We start from the raw sequence: 18172 nt of genomic DNA, 5'->3' as shown, positions 1-18172 counted from the left end.
AATTTTTTTATTTTGCTTTGATCCTTTAGGGGGAAAAAATAATAAATTTTCAGCGATGTATCAGCTTTTTTAACTGCCTTCATTGTATTTAGGGTATGCAAAAACTTAAAATGCGGTGATAAAAAAAGTGCTCTTCATGCTTTTAAAAATGCCTGATTAAAAAAAATTGATTTTATGATAATAAATTACCTTTGTAAAAAAAGTTAAATCATTTCAGCGGTATATCCGCTTTTTTTACTGCCTTCATCGTGTTTAGGGTGTGGGAAAACATAAAGTGGTATGATAAAAATAGGAGTACCAATGCTTTTTTAAAGCCAGACTAAAATTTTGATTTTTGAAAGAAAAACTAATTACATATTTCAATTTACCATCTACAGTTAGCAATTTTATTTTATTTTATACTCACTGTACACCTCTGTTAAATTAAGAAATTTTTCAAAGTGTTTGAAAGATGCTTGAACTGTAAAATTAATCAAGTATTATGGCATATTATTAACTTCACTGGCAAATGAAATTTCTTCCAAACTTGTCACAAACACTTCATGAAAGTTTGAAGCAAAATTAATTATCATAACTGAATCAACAGGTTGCTTAATATTTATAATTAGAATTAAAGTGGTCATCAAAGCCATTCTCAAGCAAGTGCTCATTCATTTCTAGTTTTTATTGCCCACTAGCAGAAACTTCTCTTTGGCAATGACAAAAGTTGAATTTCATTCGTTTTTATTTTTATCACTTTTGTCTTTTTCATTTCAAAAATTGGTCAGCAGGGATTATGTTGCGCTTAGCGGATTTGATGCCTGGTATAAAATCCTTTATTTCCACCAAAGTATGTTTGCAGAGAGGCAAGCTCAAGTATATAATCCGTGCATTCATTGTGCTTGTTTGTTGATTGCAGCTGCTCTGTGAATTGGGAGAGCAAGTCAGACAATAACACGTCGTACATAGTCTTTCTGTTTGCGTTTGGGCTGGTGGTGCCGGTGTTTGTCATCTGCTACTCGTATTTCAACATAATGCACACCATGAAGAAGGTAAGTCCCAGTTTAATTAACGTTTTCCTCTCGCCTGAATCTACTGCGTCCTCTGCGACTCCCTAGAAAATTATTTTTCCTACCCCTACACGCAGTGCTATTAATTATTTTTTTTTTGTGTATTCTCGCCGCATTGAATTCTAGTGGGAAATGGGATCAGATTTTTCTATTTCTTCACTTTCTGTGTAACATACATAAAAGTGAAAAGTTTTTCAATAAGAATTCTGTGAATTTTAGATTGCCTATTTATTGGATTTGGTATGCACTTCTGCGAATTTGGTGCTCGAATAAAATATAATATTAATGCTTAGAAATCAGAAATATTGCAGAATTATTTGAGCTAGGGCTGAAGTAGGGTGAGGCAATTGAATGACATTTATTTGAATAAAATACGGAAAATTGAATTGAAAAGATAATGTAGTGAGTAGAAATTTGCAACTGCTGATGCACACACATAAAACCTGAATGTAAACGCAAAATGCGCTTGAGTTTTTCCATGTATATATGAACGCAAATCAATAATGATGCAATAATATTAATATTAATTTTACTGTGTTCATGAAAATGCAATAAAATAAATTAAACTTTATCATTTTAAATCTTAAATAGCTTAAATAGATAGTACACAATTCCATTAAAAAATTACTCATTTGAAATTATTAGATAATTAAAGTTGAATACTTATATTTTAGCTTTTTGTTTATTGATTATTAATTGGATAAAACGGCATAATTTAAGGGGTCATAGATAACTTTCATCTTTTTCAATAAATATCAAATAATTCTAATTTATACTAAAATTTTCATAATTTTTATAAGTGCTCTTATAAAATATTTACCGAAAAAACATGAATCCTGAAACTTTTTAATTATCTTTAACTCTGGCTTTTTACAAATTCATTTTAACCATGGCTCATTGCTGACGGGTTAAAAAGCTGAATTTACGCAAATAATTCGTAAAACTACACTTTATTTACATTTTCATTGCACTGAACTAAAACAATCACCGTTGATTGCGATTCTCAATCAGATGAATATCAGAGTAGCTCAAGCGCATAATTAATATTTACGAGCGCGTCTTGTGCGGATTGCTTTGGCAATCAGCACAGTGCTGTCATTTCCTTCTACGCTCATATCGTCTTTTGACGACAACTGACAGACTTCTCGGGCACATTCAAAAGCGCCCAACCCGGCTGCTTCCTTTTGGAGGAGAAAATAAATCTCTTCAATTCGCAGACGGTGTGAATTTTTAATAGCGCACACGCGCGCGCGTACGTTTGGGCACAATTAGGGAACAGACAAGACTTTCCCAACGCTCATCTGAAACGGAAGATGAAGAGCGCGTCTTGCATATTTATGAATAAACGTGTGCATGTAGCCCGCACTTAAGTTGTCATGGAGAGACTCGTCAGCTTCTCGGCGCTATATACACACATATTTACGTCTTTGAATTTACACAGAGCAAAAATTAATAGCCTCACAAAGCAAACACTTGACGGCTTTGAAATGCGAAGCCTTTTATTTTGTTATTGCTATACACCAACGAGTCATTAGTTTGTGGCCATTATATTGAATCGTTTATTTTCAGGCAGAATCAAAGTTCATTTACTGATTTCCAGTTCGTCTTTCATCCACGCTATATGTACATACATTAAATTCAATTTGAGAAGAGCCAAAGTTCAATATTTAACCAGTGGCTATGACTGACGACAATTTACCATTGTTTGTCGGTTGTGTAATTGATCAACCTCCACGCATGGTGCAGCACATAGATAGTCCTCATCTGCCCGCTGGGTCTTTGTCTTGTATTATCGAATCGCTCCCAGTCAGTGCAATGCTCAAGAGATATTCCTAATAATTCCTAACGTGGGACAAAGATGCCCGAAAAACGTGAATCCGGAAAGAAAAATTTTGTAGATAGCACGCTTATAGAGCTAGAAAAATGTCTGGAGTTCAATTCAGCACGAGCTGATGTAAAATTCCACCACAAAATTTTAAAAGAAAATTATTTAAGAAGCGTGTCTTCAAAAAATCTTCAATTATATTTTACCTCTTTGTGGAGTGTGCTGTGAATATTTGAATAGAAAAGTTAATGTAAATAATTATACCTATTTGAGACTTGTATCTTCTTGCTGAAAATTTTATAATGAACAGCAATTTAAATAGCAAGTTTGCTTCTTTCCAAGAAATTTCACATTTTTCATTTTTGCACATTGAATTCTTTCAAGGAATATCTATTTTTAAGAGAAATAGCTGTAGCTCCAAAGAAAGTAATTTCTCTTCCAGCTAAAGAACAGAGTCACAAAGGATTTCAATGATGCGCAATTCTGTGTGCACAAACTTTATAAAAATCTCTGCTAAATATATATTTTCAAAGTAAATACAGATGCCCTTGGTATAATTGTAATTTTGCTCTCTTACAAGTAGACAGTGAAGATTTTTGTGAAATAAGAAACAGTTGTGCTAAAAAAAATTTATTTAAAATTTAAAACCACAAAAAATTTTCTTCCATGACTGTAAAACTCGCAAAAACCTAAAAGTATGTATGTGTCATTTTTTTTTAAACTCTGCATAATGAATTTCTTCTACAATTGTAAAAAATAAATTTAAGGCAGGGAAATTTATTTTTAAAACATGCCTGCTGGCTTGAAGCCATCATAAATGCAGGTTTGTGAATACGTTTCGTGTATCCCCTTTAGAGACGTCACTTTTCAAAGCCAAACTTCCGCGAGCGTCACCCAAGAATAACCTTTTGGCCCACTCTAGGGAAGCATTTCAAAATTGGAGTGACCAAGAGGTAACTTTTCAGTGCTCAAAGGGATTTGCAGATGGTAGTTAACAATAGGGGAGCAAGCCTGACACTGGAATAAAAAGGATGAGAAATGCGCGTTGCCGTCACAGTTGGCAAAACTTTTGGGAAAGGGAGAATCCTTTGCTTAATGGAGTGAATAATTCGCCCCCACAGTAAATAATGCGAGAGTGCCTGGTGCATTCGATCAGAACTTTTTGACCCCTCAAGAATTTAATTTCACATTAAGTTGTCTTGATTAATTGTTGCTGGAATTTTAGGGCCAATTGTATTACAAATTTTGATTATGAAGATAATGCCCGATTCTTGATGAAACGCGCTTTGTGCATTTCATTCTTTTGTCATTTTCACACATGCTTGCGTATGTGTCACGCGCCTTTCTCATCTTTGATGTTCTCCGACCTCGCAATTGTTTTTGCATCACATATAAAACAGAAGAGACCCTTGCATGTGCCTTATCCTTCCGCCAAGCTCTCTTTTCTTGCCACGTGTCTGCGAAAATTCTCTCTCCCACCCCCAACCCTCCCTCGACTCTTTTACTCTTTTCCTTTTCTTCTCGATGGAATGTCACCGTCATCACTCGCATTGTCACGGTGGCAGGCGACAAAAAACAGCACTTTCAACCTGGGATTTATCTTTCCAAGGAAAATGTTAAGCAGAGAGTGTTGCGAAAGATTAACAGAAAAATGCCAGCGTTGTTGTTTAAAAGCAAATGACATTTATGCCGAGACACGATGAGCATGGACAATAGGAATGGCTTCTGGAATCTAAATGATTTTATAATAAAAGAAGTAAAATTTTCAAAAAAATTTTTTAATGTAATTGTGAATCGTGTCTAAGGTTGCGGAATAAAAATCAAAATGCCATAGTTAAAAAAATTAAGATTTAAAAACATAATTTTTTATTCACAAAACAAATTTATTACCTCCCCATAGGTATTTGGTTCATTCCAACCATTTTTGACTGTAGAATATAATGTGCAATGTTATATTATAGCTTACAGAGAAGAATAAATAATAAAATAATAATTGTGTAGCCCACTTTTCTTTACAAGAAGCTTATACTTTATAAAAGTCCAATATTTTTTAATGCTCTTCTTGTGGCCAATACAAGTTGGCTTTTATACCTCCAAATAGCCGTGTCATTGACGGTGACATTATGTCCCTTCTTGACATTGCATTCTTTCTTGGTGTTCGCTACGCAGTAATGCTGGAGCTGCGCGTCTTCCAGATCGAACTGTATTGACCTGCACCAGTTAAGCGATTGCCCATATTCACCAACGCACGCTCTAGCAAAGTGATTGTGAAGAGCGAATGTCGTATTGGTCGCGTGGAAAGCTTTTACACGGTCCCCTATAGGAGAATGTTTCGTTCGCGCCACGTGTTGCATCATGTGCATGTAATTAGGAATATCTGAAAACCGATTGTCCACCATGCCGTCCAAGAAAAAAACGTTGCGCGCCACAAAAGTCGAATGCGTGACATTATGTTCTGTTTTTTCGTTTTTTTCCACCTCTCTTGCCTTCGGTATGGCTGTTTTGTATATAAGATTGCTCCAGTTTTCATTCAATCCGAGTGGCATGATCACCTATTTTTAATTTTACATTGGTTTCAATTTTTTTTTTAATAATAATAAATATTTGCTAACCTCGTCAATGTCGAGCAAGACAATAAATTTGAACAGATTCATGTTTCTGTAGAGGCAGTCGTTGTAATCGATTAGTTCTTGGAACACTTGAACTACGAGTCTCTCAGTCAGAAATAGATCCATGAGATGAGGAGAGTTTGGGTAGTTTCCAGGAAGGGTTGTTTGCACCACTTCGACGTTCCACGAGCTTTTGTAGTATTCCAGTACTTTGCTTATATTTGCGTGAACCTAGAGATTTTTTTGTCATACCATCAACATCATTGTTGTAACTTACAGGCTTACCTGAAGCTGGTAAAAGGTAATTTTTTCCGCGCCAAGAATTTTCAATAGTTCTATCCACTCTACCAGTCTAACAGAAATTTTCGCCCAGTGCTGGAAATTCAAAGATTTCACGCAGACGGCAAAATCTTGTTTGGCTCCCGAGGCAGGCCGGATGTCTATTACACGGAGGTTATTTGTGGCATTTTGGCAAGGCCTTTCCACCAGAGAAACCGACTCTGGTACCAAATGGTAGGACGAAGGTGGTATGAAACAGCTCAGCATGTAAGGCTTCAAATCAACTTTGGTATAGCCCCATTCGGGTCGCCACAAGTATTGTATGTGATAAACCTTAGGAAATTTGGTAATACAGTGGAAACGGAACAAGGAAACTTGTTTCAAATTACCTTCACAATGACAGGCGTGGTTCTATTTTCAAACCAAAACTGGCACATTACGTTTTTGGTAATGTTTAAACCGGGCCTTTCCACCATTCCGAGTATTCTTACGACTGGCGCGAATTTTCCTGGCCACGTCCGATTGTCATAATACGCGCCGTACAGATAAAATGTTTCGTTTGTTGTCTTTTGCATTTGCCAGTAAGCGTTGTTAAATTTTATATCAAAGTGATAGGTCTGGTACGCACAGCTCTCGTTGTACCTGTGCCACTCACTCCAAGGTCTAACCTTTGGAATATTTGGGTTGCTCTGTTCAATCTGCAAATAATTTACAATGTTATTTTTAGTATAATTGAAATTATTTAAATATAGCCAAATTAAATTGTTAAATGTCCAAACTTTCAAACTTTTCGTAAATTATTATTTTATACCTGATTAACTACCCAATTAATCTTCATAATTGTGGTGTCGACTTTCAATTTCTCATCAAAGTCACCTGCATAAATTTTATGGGGATAATTTTAGAAATAATATACATTATTGCTAATAATTTATACAAAAATAAAATTTAAGCAATATTTTCACCAATTCCAAAGAAGAAAAAATAATTCAAATCTTCCATGAAAAAATTTCAAGTGAAAATAACTTGAAAATAAATTATTACCAGCTAATATAAAGACCCTGTTGATGATAAGAAATCTGTTTGCAAGCAGAACAAAAATTGCCATAAAAAAGCTTAAGGCTACAAATAATATCTTTAAATTTAGAATCATCTGCCCCAATATATTGTTCACCACCTGTGAAGGCAAACATCAATATTGGTCGAGCTCCGCGTGTGGTAAAGAGCTGCGGTTGAAATGACACACAGCACCACTTTATTACGCGCACCTTCACCGGAAAAGACCTTTTGTATAGTGGCGATAAAGCTGCGGGCCAAGCTATCTTCATTATTCTTTTTTTATCTGCACTACCTGGCTTCAACAAAAGGAAATGAAATGTTTTGGTAGTGTGCACAAATTTTATTTAGTCGTTGCCCTGCTAAACTCTCCATAAACGTCCAAAGTTCATTTTTAAATAAACCAGACATAAAAGATTTTTCAATTCTTTAATATTGATAAATTGCATCTCCTGTTCACAGAATGCACTGGCGATGGGCAGCGTATCGAAAGCTGAGTCTCGAGTCGCCGCCATGGTGCTCGTCATGGTGACCATGTTTTTGGTCGCATGGACGCCTTACTCTGCCTTCGCTTTGATTGTGGCCTTCGGTGACCCGAGTTTGATCACGCCTGGGACCGCAGTGCTGCCCGCCTTGATGGCCAAAAGCTCAATCTGCTACAACCCCATCATTTATGTTGGACTTAACACACAGGTAAGATATTATTTTTTTTTAATGTTAATTCAGATATCCACAAAGTTGATGCTTTTAAGTTTTATTTTTCATTGATAACTAAAATTTTAAATGTATTTATCATATATCTGCGTATTTAAATGGGATTAATTAAGATGTCCGCGTATTTGTTTTCTATTAAGCATTTATTCTCCCCACATTCCAATCCTGTATATTATGTAAAAAAAAATTGTGAGCTTTTTACCCGATATATCTATAGTAATTAAAAATTCCAGAGGCAATTCGCAAGATGTCTCGGCAGCCGCTGGTTTTATTAGTTTTTTTTTTACCAGGGTATAGTGGATTTATTATGACGTCAATGGATTGCGTTGCGTCTGCTCTGCTCTCTCTATTATTTGCGTTCATTTCCCAGGCACAATACATGCAAGCGGAATTTCTGATGTCGTAGTAGATTTTTCTCTGAGAGGCACAAAGTTAATCTGAAGAAATGCGAAGAAGGGCAATACAATAGTTGTAGCTATTTTTATGAGGGGATGAGTATCTTGTCAGTGAATTCTGCAGAGTCATTTGGACGGACGAACGCCAAGAAACGCGAGTATTGCGGAATTGTGTGGGCAGGTCCATAGAAAGGTGCGATTAGAGCTATGTAATGAAATCGATAATCCAATTAATTTTGTTGCACAAGAGTAGGCGGAGAACTCAAAGCTCAAAGACCATCTAGCCAATAAAAAGCTTCTCATTTTGTTGATTATGAAGGTGCATCAATTTCAAAAGGCTGAGAGAAAAATGATACACAGCTGGTATAACCTTGGCTCAAAATGAAATGAGGCATTGCATAAATTGGATATAGTGAAAAGCTGGGTTTAGATTTGTATCCCAAGAGTCATTGCGTGAAAACTTAAAAATCTACAAACGTTACGTGAGTCTTGCAGTGTAATAATTTAGCAAAGAATGTTCCAATTTTTCATAAATTTAACTGATTCACATTACATTAAATTGGCTCTTTCATTAAATTAAAATCATGTAATATTTGGTGGTTTGCAATCAGTGTTGATTTAAATGAATAGTTTTCTCTATGAGAGTCGTTATTCGATATTCAAAACATAGTAATTTAATTTCCAAATTAAATTCAAAGTGCCGCCATTGGATAAATTGATATGTTTGACAGTTGGAACATTGATGAGTTTATTACGTAAAGCGCAGCCAGAATTATGAATTCAGAGAATTAAATTATTTTAATGGTCCGCCTTTTATTTAAATACTTTCCATAACTCTCCGCGGTCCTTTAATAATTGAATGTTCAAATTTAGTTTTAAAATTATTTATCGGACTGCTGGTGCGAGCTTAAAATAATAATTTTGTGGATATTTTGAAAAATCCAATAATTTAATTATAATCATCCATAATTCATTCATAATTTGAAGACACCATAATTTATTTTCTCCTCTTTTTTATTTCTCATATCAATTGTTTTCTCATTGAGGGCGTGCAGCTATGAATGATCATGGGCATGCTACTTTGCAAATTAAAAATTAAAGTGCAAAATCAATGCTTTAATAATCGTTCTTATCAATTGTGCGTCAATTTGCTTGGATTTTAAAATTATATTCACGTTCTAGCAAATCAATTACTTGAAGTTTTACTATTTATTGCATTGGTTATTCAGAACATGAGTATATTTCATTTGGAAAAAATTAGAATCTTCGGATACAACAATATTTTGTACTAAATATTTTACCAACGACTGTCAGTGGAAAATTTGGAACTGCAAAGAAACAACTTATCGTCGAGAGATTTCGCGGGTCAGTGAACACGCATTTGTGAGAAATTCCAGCATGAGCAGGTCTACTGCGACAAACTCATGGCGTGGACGAGCGCGTTCGAGTCCACTTGAGTGCACTCGATGGGACTCGCAAAATATAACGCACTTGATCTGATTGACTTCTTGCTCCTGGTGGCTCGACGAACAATTGAATTACGCAGCCACGGATTTGGTTTCCACCGTCATTAGAGCAGTTTAAATCACGCAGCTGGATTTTGAGAGCAAGTTGACGGAGTTATTATGCCCACGTGCAAGCAATATTGTTCTCAGCCAACAAATTTTAGCTGCCAAATTTAATTGCTGCTCCACTACAGCACGTACAGGGAGTAATTTTACAACAGCTTTTGCCATTAGTGATTGTGAACTGGCGCGATTTTTACGTTTGGTGAAAATTTCCAGGTTAGAACCACGGAGTGGGAAGTGGAAATTTGATATGATTTTATTCGCCAGGGGTCAATTTGTGTTCGGCTATTCAAATGAAAATTTTCATTTTTTCCACTTGAACTAATTTATTTTTCTCAGAAATTTCGTACATTTTCTCTTTTATGCAAGCAAAAAAAAAAAAAAATCAGTGAAGCTAAAACAATCTAAAATAAATTGAATATTTCATCAAATGAAATTGATGGGAAAAAAATCACATTTTTATCAGAATTATGAATACGTTGCTTAAGCATTAGAAACTAGAGATCTTATTTTGTAATACAAATAGAATTGACATTTCCTCTTATAGAATCAAACTTTATAGGTTTACGAAAGCTTAAAAAAAACCTAGTCCTCCAGCGCAACATAAATGTTAATTGGAGGGAAGAAGCAAAAATAAACTGGCGTAGCAATTTTGGATTAATTAATTATTTTCCATTATGACTTTATAGACTGGAAAGCATGTTATGTATTTAAAAATATTTTAACACGTATACTTGACTGCATATTGATGCTTTGCCTTTACAAATTAATTATTAGTCTAGTATATTATAATAAGTGGTAGACATTTTTTCTTGACTTCTTTATAAAATCATTCAAACACAATTTGCAACTAATATTATTTTTCCTACGTTTTGTTCAATTTGTCCGAATTTTAATTCCTTTATCTGCGTTTTCAGTGTTGCAATGTTTATCGTTAAAAATCACAGTTAGACAAACTGCGAATACAAATCCCTTTCACTTTTTCTATACTTCCTTAAGGTAAAAAATATATAAATTGATAAAGTTCATGCAAAATTTATAATTAAAATGATTTTAAACCGCTCAAGTCTCAATTTAGACTCGTGTAATTACGTCATCCTCTAAGTATCCCAAATCCCGATATTGATATTGTATGAGGGAGACCAGAGATTCCAACGTGATGCATAAAATTTATCTAGCCTGAGGGTACAATCCTTCAAATAATAAATAAAAAGTTACGTTGAGCTTCCATTCCTTTGCGGTCAATTATTGGGCATTCCTCGTCGATTTAACCTTTTCATAAATGAAATTTTATAACATTTCAGGCATGCTGGAAAAACACTGGAAAAAGTAAATAAATTTCATGCTTCATTTTCTGTTGCGAGTTTGACTCGGATCAAATAAGGAAAATTTTCGCCCTAGAAGTAGCCGATCTTTAAGTCCTCTTGTGCTATTAAATTAATTTCCAACTCTACCTGCCTAATATTTATTACAAACTATTTTGGCTTATATAGAACTTCTTGGCTTAGTTAGAAAGCCTCAAGTTTGCAAAGGTTCGTTTTCGGCGTGTAGGCGTGTATTTAATCGGATTTATAAACGAACTATTAACTTATGATTATGAATATTAAACGCGTTACCTCAAAGGTTTGTTTCTAGTGAAATTAATGACAGCTGTGTGGGAAAAGGACATTCAGAATTTAGATTATAATGAGGCAGGCTCATATAAAGACGTTCATAAAAATTGGTCCTTCCGGGGCAAAAACGTAATTTTCCCGACATAAAACGTTCCAGTTCCACCTTCCTTTACGATTTTACACCGAGTTAAATCTCCCTCGTTGGTGCTGCAAGATCTCACGCACCCTAAAAACTTCACTCTGCGGTATTAAAACCCTTCCTTGTAAAATATAAGGTGGCCAGACGGTCGTCTTATGCTTCCCGCCGTACGCCGGCGTCGAGCAAGTTGCCTATTTTCCTTCAAGAGGACACAAATCGCGAGCAGCTTACTGCTCGCGTCTCGAATTTGTTGTTTGCACTCTACTTGATTCGACTGCATCCACTCGGAAAGACTTTCATAGTTTTGTGCCTTATGATTGGCCGCTGTCATTCGTTTCCAATAAACCGCACTTACTTTACGGACGAGTTTTCGGCCAGTTCGAAATGAATAAGCCTCAACCGACCACCCTTTTGTACGGTGCACGGGGACATAATAATCAATGGCACTCTGTCTCTCTTGGCAATATACTGAATGTTAGCGAACTTTCCTCCCCGATGCCTTCTCGAAGCAGGAGCGCGGTGATATTGATCTAAAATACACACAATGGATTGCTTTGTTGATTAAACGGGTGTACCTAAACAACAGTGAATCGCGATCAGCATGCATTAGTCAAATGACTTTCAATAGTCCGTCGGACAAGAATTGTTAATGGAGAAATGTGTTAAAATAATTTAATAATTGCAGTTAAAAAATATATATGAACTCTATCTGCTAATTTTTTCTTTCCAACTCGCACATCAACTTATTTTCGAGTTTGGTCTATAAATTTTAGCTATATTTACTAGAGTAATCTGCTGATTCTCTCCCAATGTGATTTTCATTTAAATCATTTTTTGACTTGTTGTGAGAGAATAAATGGATTGAGTTTTACACAATCCTCACATTTAACAATTATTAGTTACATTCGAGATTTTTCTCTCTCTGCAATTATCATTTTTTTACCATTTTAATTCCTGTTTCAACTGAATTTATTGCAAAAAGCTTAATAATTTTTTTTGCAAAATCTGGCGATTAAAAGCCATTTTAAAATTTTCCACGTGAACATGCAGAGGAAAATCATTTTTCCCCAATTTTATTATTTGCTTGGGACTCTACTGTGATTATCATATTTATCTGACTGAAAAGAACGGTTAGGCGAATTGTCTTTAACGTTTTCGAGGTTGATTAACAAAGGCTTGAAAGATAAAACACTACTCTAGCGCCTTTGGGAAAATCCAGAGATCTCTCAACCAATTCAGTCTGCGCAGCTGAACCTCGTCAGCAACTTTATTTTTTCTTATCCTCTCCCAGCATCTTTGGCGTGGTGCGCGTACGTCACAATGGAGCGTTATTTTTTTTGTCATAGGTACCTATGCAAGTAAGTTAGTGGTTGATGTTCCACTGAGAAGAACATTCACAGATTGCGAGCGGCATCACAATTTATGCATAGAACCGGTTGAAAGTAATAAAACGGGCCAAAATGAGATCGTATATTTCTTCATTCCCCAACCAAAAGCGCTCTTTGTCCATAACTCCTCTCTGCTACAAGTTCAATGGCTTCCTTCCCTCACAACGTAAAAGTTCCATCTTTTTATTCTTTTTGAAAACGTAAAAAAATTTATGACAAAAAGCAGCACCATCAGGAAGAAGAGAAGAAGATTTACAATATCGATTTGTCCATTTAGTATATTTTTGAAATTTTTTATAATTTCATTCGGGAAAAATATGTTTTCTGCGTAAGTGTAATTTTCCGTTCAAAGCCCCACTCACTATAGAGGATGGAGGATAATTAGAACTGGCAAAAGAGCGCTTTCCAGCACAACCTTCAAAGACACAAAATGATTACAGGCATGTTCGCGAGCCCGCATGTTACTCTTTACTCATGTGGGTATAGGCAGAGAAATACACTCAGTGCTTGAGCAATTTCAGCTAAAAAATAATGCTAAAAGTCAAGTACTAGAAATAAACGCGTGGCGGATCCAAAAAGCGAAAGCGCCTGGAAATGCAAACAATGGTGCGGTATTTTCAAAAGAGATTCATTTCCCCAACGAGTGTAAATTTTGCAAAAGAATTGCGTCTACCGTCGAATCGCACATGCCACAAAGAGCACTTGTGAAAAACGTGCCGGCTGGTTGCAGATTTATTAAAAATTCAATAAGTGTTTGTAGAAGCTTTCCTGCGCCAGACGGCTTTATACAGTGCGTTCCTACTTCCTAGGCAAAATAAATTTGTTTTCAAAAGAGGATAAACGCATTTACGTTCCGCGCAGTAATGAAATAATTTTTTAAAAAAATGTAACTAAATTTATTATATATCTTGAATTAAATTCAAAAGTATTTTCTATAATCACATTAAATAATCAATTCAAAAATTTTAAATAAAATTTTTGTGTGCTTTGTTTGCAGTTTCGACATGCGTGGCACCAGTTCTTGGGCGTGAAGTCGCAGTCGGTGACAGGGTCCATAGAGGTAGGTGGTGAGAATACGGCCATCAGCATGCCGCAATCCAACATGATAACCGACAACACAATCACCTCCACGGCCCCCGTCCACTTAAGAGTGCAAATGTCCAAGAGCGATAAGCAATTTTTGCAGGTCAAGAACAGTTTAGCGAGTCGGTTTGAGTTGGTGGCGGTGCGAGCGCCAGTCAATTCGCCCAATGTCTCCAATTCAGAGCAGCAGCTTTAATTTCCCGGTGCCAAATTATAATAGTAGCGTATGTATGGAGAAATGTGAACTTTTGCCGCGTTCAAGTAAGAACTACTATTTTGCACAGAATGAGATTTTTGTGAAAAAGGACCTCCACCTTCTCATATCAGTATTTTTGAAGCTTACGAAATAATCTTTTTGAATTTTTCATTCACGTTTTGTGGTACAAGGATAAAGACATTTTTAGCGTTTGTTTGTAAATGAATAAGTTTCTCCTCCGACAATCAGAAGAATTTCATTGCACTTAAAATTATAGAATCTACAATTTTATCATTATCATTATAATTATAATTGAATTTCGTTTTTTTTTTACATGACTGTACATGACAAAATTCTGCTGCAGCGACAAAGTACATGCACAAAATACAAAACATCAAAATGGCACCAATAAAAAGCTTAATCTTAAGAATTTCAAAGCAACCGTAGTCATTGGTATGACGTTGTCACACGGCAGGTGAAGCACAATATTTACACAGTTGTTGATGAGACTCAATTAAGTCAAGATTGACTGCGATATAAAGACTGCTCGTAGAAAATGGATACTTAAAATCGTTGAGAATATAATATGCAAGTTGTGTACATAAGATCAAAATATTTAACTTCCATTAATTACCTCTTAAATAAACATTCGGATGGGCCCTGATAATTATGATAAAGTTGTATCATAATTATTATTAGCAACGATCAATTCTTGTCAGTGAATATTTTTTTTCTTGCATTGAAAAAGCAAATCAAAACCAATATTCATTCAAGTAGCAAATCTTTGGCTGTACGATAATTGGAAAATATTTAGTGTTTAAAACATGGAAGAATTTGAGGCTTATTTATTTTAATCTTCTATTTTTATATATCAAAATTGTAATATAAACAATGTGGCCAAACATTGAAGCTATTGAGTGGCTTTTAAGCCCGTGAGCTTTTATTAAGTAGCCCCTGTTTATAGTCAGTTTAACAAAATCAAATGTAATGCATACAAGAAATTGTTTTTCGTCTTGTTAATTATTCATTAACAAAGCATAGAAGCAATTGACCATTGATCTCTATGTGACGTCTTTGTTTCAAGTAATTGTTAATAAGCTGTTTGATGGTCGATAACAGTAATTATGACGTCTCTCCAATGTGCCAAATCTGTGCCAAAAAATCGTAATTATTCCAAATTAAGAGTGACAAAGAGTAGAGAGAGCCAAAGATAAAATTTGTCAAACTTAATTGTGGGAAGAAATGAATTTTACTCAAGGGAATATTGGATAAGTTAATTATAGCAAAAATGGAAAACTGAGCCTTTCCATTTTTCTTATGATTAACAAAATTAGCATGTACTTGATGTAAACAGAGGATGTTGCATATATGCATTTTTTTTTTCATTTGAGCTAGCTGTATAACGAAAACAATGTGATAAAAAGTTTAAAATTTAAAGCTTAAGTCCTTAGAGACATAGTTAGAGCTTAAAAATATTAGAACATTGTATGAGAAATGGAAAAAAGAGGGTTTATATTGCGTTTGACTTGAAATATGTAAAAAAAAAAAAAACGTTATTTACCCATAACTGGGAGACTGGGAGAGACAAAACCTCTGGTCATTTTCTGATTTATTTATTGAATGAAAATTAAATGATTAAATTTAAATAAATTAAGAGAGCGTTTCAAAAAAAGGAGAGCTGTTTTAAATGAATAGAACTAGTATTAATTAATGAAAGTATTTTAAAATTATTAAAATCTCAAAGATTGCACTCAATGCCGCAGTCTGCATAAAATTAAACCTCAAAGAAACGCTTATTATATAAAGGCACGCATACATAAAATATATTTAATTTTTTAATTTTCCACTATTTAATAGAAAAATGGATTCAATTATTTTTAGTTTGCAGTATTCAAAGAAAATTATAGACAGCATTGGTCCATCGGATGACATAGGTTTTTTCCCATAGCTGAGCAGTTTTTAACATATCAACTATCAACCAAATAAAAACTTAAAAAATTTAATTTTTATATCAATTATGCATTTCTCTGAAAGTTAAAAAAAAAATGACTAGAAATACTGTGCCAAAAGTTTGAGCTATGTTGGGAGTCAATGAGGAAGACGCCAACAATATACCAATAATGGTTATTTAAAACTTTTTGACTTGCATTTTTTAACTTATGTATTGTGTAGTGAAAGTCACTCTGTAGCACTAGAGAGCTAATTATATCACGTTTATTTATTTTTGGACAAATCCTTTAAGCAGGAATTATATAAAAGCATCAAACTTCAAAAACCAGCACAGACACAGTCAAAGAAATTGAAAAATATAAATTAAATAATTGTCAACATACAAAATGAATTAAAAAAATCTCTCTATACCATCACATACAAAAATGATATCCTCTGCAAATATCTTGTATTTTACTATATTTTAAAGACAAATTTGCCGAGTTTATAAAAATTGAAAATTTTTCCATAATATAATTAAATTGCTCACAACGGAAAGAGACAGTTTAAAAGAGAGAAGAATTAAGAGGAAAAGAGAGAGGCAGTTTATCTTTTGGATGTTGTTACTGAAACTATTTTTGTAAGTGTTACGTGATCAGTTGTTTACATGTATTGATGAAGTAAAAATATGTCTAGTTGGGCAAAAATTGCTAATGATTGTTATTGTACAAAAAGGAACAAGTGCGTATAATAGTTAGTAAAAGAAAAGGAAACCAGTATTTGTATATTACTTTAATAAAAAAGAAAAAAAAATAGATATGAGTTTTATCAAAATTATTTCCACACAGCTCCAGCTCAGCGTGAGTAGGTTTAATTTGGAAACGCACATCTGCTTTCACATTGAGCTATGGGCTTTAGTAAGTTGTTTACTAGAGTTGGCTGCCAATTCTCTTCCAATGTAATTTCCTGTTTGACTTGTTGTCAGGGAAAAACGAATTGAATGAATTTAAAAATTCAATCAATAATTTAACTGCCGATTTAAAACTTTTTTAATTTTTAATTTTATCCAATTTTCTATTATGGAGAAATGGCGTTATCTGTACTGCAATATTTGTTAAAGTTTTCTTGCATTCATAATTACATAATCTGCCCCTTTTTGATTATACAATGTTCTCAAAAACCTCCTTCACTCCGAGTCCATCTCAAAGTACTTTTCCGGGGTGAAGATGCGTGGGGGCTTGTAACACTCTTCAGATGTATATAATGAACTACTGGCTAACGAGATGCTATTCTTGCGATGCCGTTATTTTATGTGTCAAGAGTAATGAAGCGTTTGTAAAAAATGGTCAATTATGGATGGAATATATTTGCAATTCAAAAGCACATACGCGTCTTGGTATATTAGACAAACTGTTTTTACCGCCAATGCTGCAAGAAACACTCTTAATTTCGTAGGAAACGAGAGTAAAAGTTTAAAACGTGTAATATTTGTTGAAATGGAAATGCGATAATTGGAAATTATATTTCAATATGTATGTGATTTTGAAAAATAAATTTTGATGGACCAAAGAACAAACCGAGTGTTTGTTTTTATTATTTTTTGAACCCATTTTATGCTAAAACAATATATACTATATTATGTTTTGCCGTGATTTTCTCATTTCTTTTGTGCGGTTTTTAGGCAATTTCGGACGCCCCACCTAAAAAAACTCTCCTCTGCAAATGCTCATCTCCACTCTCCAATTCATCAACAAACAAATCCAATTATTCTTTTCAAGCGCAACTAAGGGTCGAAAAATAAATTAGCAAAAGGGGACGAACTAGTTAAATTTCCAAAACAAAGAAGCCAAGGCAAAAGAGAGTTTGAAGCTTCTGCGCGGCGTTGGAAAGCATTCATCAGTAATTAGTTTGCTCCGAGAAGATCCAGTCTGTCTGCCATGGCTTGTCGTTTTGCGTGGGAGTGCTTTTAAATTATAATACTTAATGTGCGCATTTCTTTCGTTTAGTCAGCAACTGCGTGGTGTCTGGCACGCACCCAGTTTGTGGAAAAAGGAAAAACGTTTTTTCAGCCTTCTCATCACAACCTCAATTTTTGCTTCATATATAATAATCGTATTATCCTGAATTATCTCAAATAATTCATACCCATCTTTGCAACTACACATTTTCTCGTATCATTTAAACGCTTTATTAAAACTGAAATGTAACATTCGCATTAAACTGAGCTAGATCTGAGCCCGATTGTGTCTTTGGGTGGGCTTGCAAATTTAATAATAAAATAAGCAGGGAAATAGTTTGTAAAGAGAAAAAATATTAAACTTTTGAATTA

General features: G+C 34.4%; 2 protein-coding genes across 3 annotated transcripts in view; one reads left to right on the top strand and one right to left on the bottom strand.

Annotated features, from left to right (window-relative positions):
* Positions 1 to 17436, top strand: part of LOC132202014 (parapinopsin-like) — a 72349-nt gene extending 54913 nt beyond the window's left edge. For both annotated transcript variants that reach the window (XM_059628628.1, XM_059628627.1), the window contains exons 4-6: positions 899 to 1031; positions 7281 to 7511; positions 13633 to 17436. In XM_059628628.1, the coding sequence (XP_059484611.1) occupies positions 899 to 1031; positions 7281 to 7511; positions 13633 to 13914 (646 nt within the window). In that variant the 3' untranslated portion in view covers positions 13915 to 17436. The remainder of the gene's footprint in view (positions 1 to 898; positions 1032 to 7280; positions 7512 to 13632) is intronic.
* Positions 3448 to 6922, bottom strand: LOC132201414 (uncharacterized). Its single transcript, XM_059627571.1, has 7 exons — positions 6807 to 6922; positions 6574 to 6638; positions 6152 to 6460; positions 5769 to 6095; positions 5487 to 5714; positions 4966 to 5426; positions 3448 to 3493 (listed from the first exon to the last, which is right to left on the bottom strand). The coding sequence occupies exons 1-7, from the start codon at positions 6913 to 6915 to the stop codon at positions 3448 to 3450; spliced, it is 1545 nt and encodes a 514-aa protein (XP_059483554.1). The 5' UTR covers positions 6916 to 6922.
* Positions 17437 to 18172: the final 736 nt, after the last annotated feature.

Source organism: Neocloeon triangulifer, unplaced genomic scaffold, assembly GCF_031216515.1.
Source record: "Neocloeon triangulifer isolate White Clay Creek 2 clone unplaced genomic scaffold, ASM3121651v1 ptg000014l, whole genome shotgun sequence".
Taxonomy (NCBI): Eukaryota; Metazoa; Arthropoda; class Insecta; order Ephemeroptera; family Baetidae; genus Neocloeon; species Neocloeon triangulifer.
Note: the sequence above shows the minus strand (reverse complement) of the source record. Positions and strands in the feature narration are given on the sequence as shown.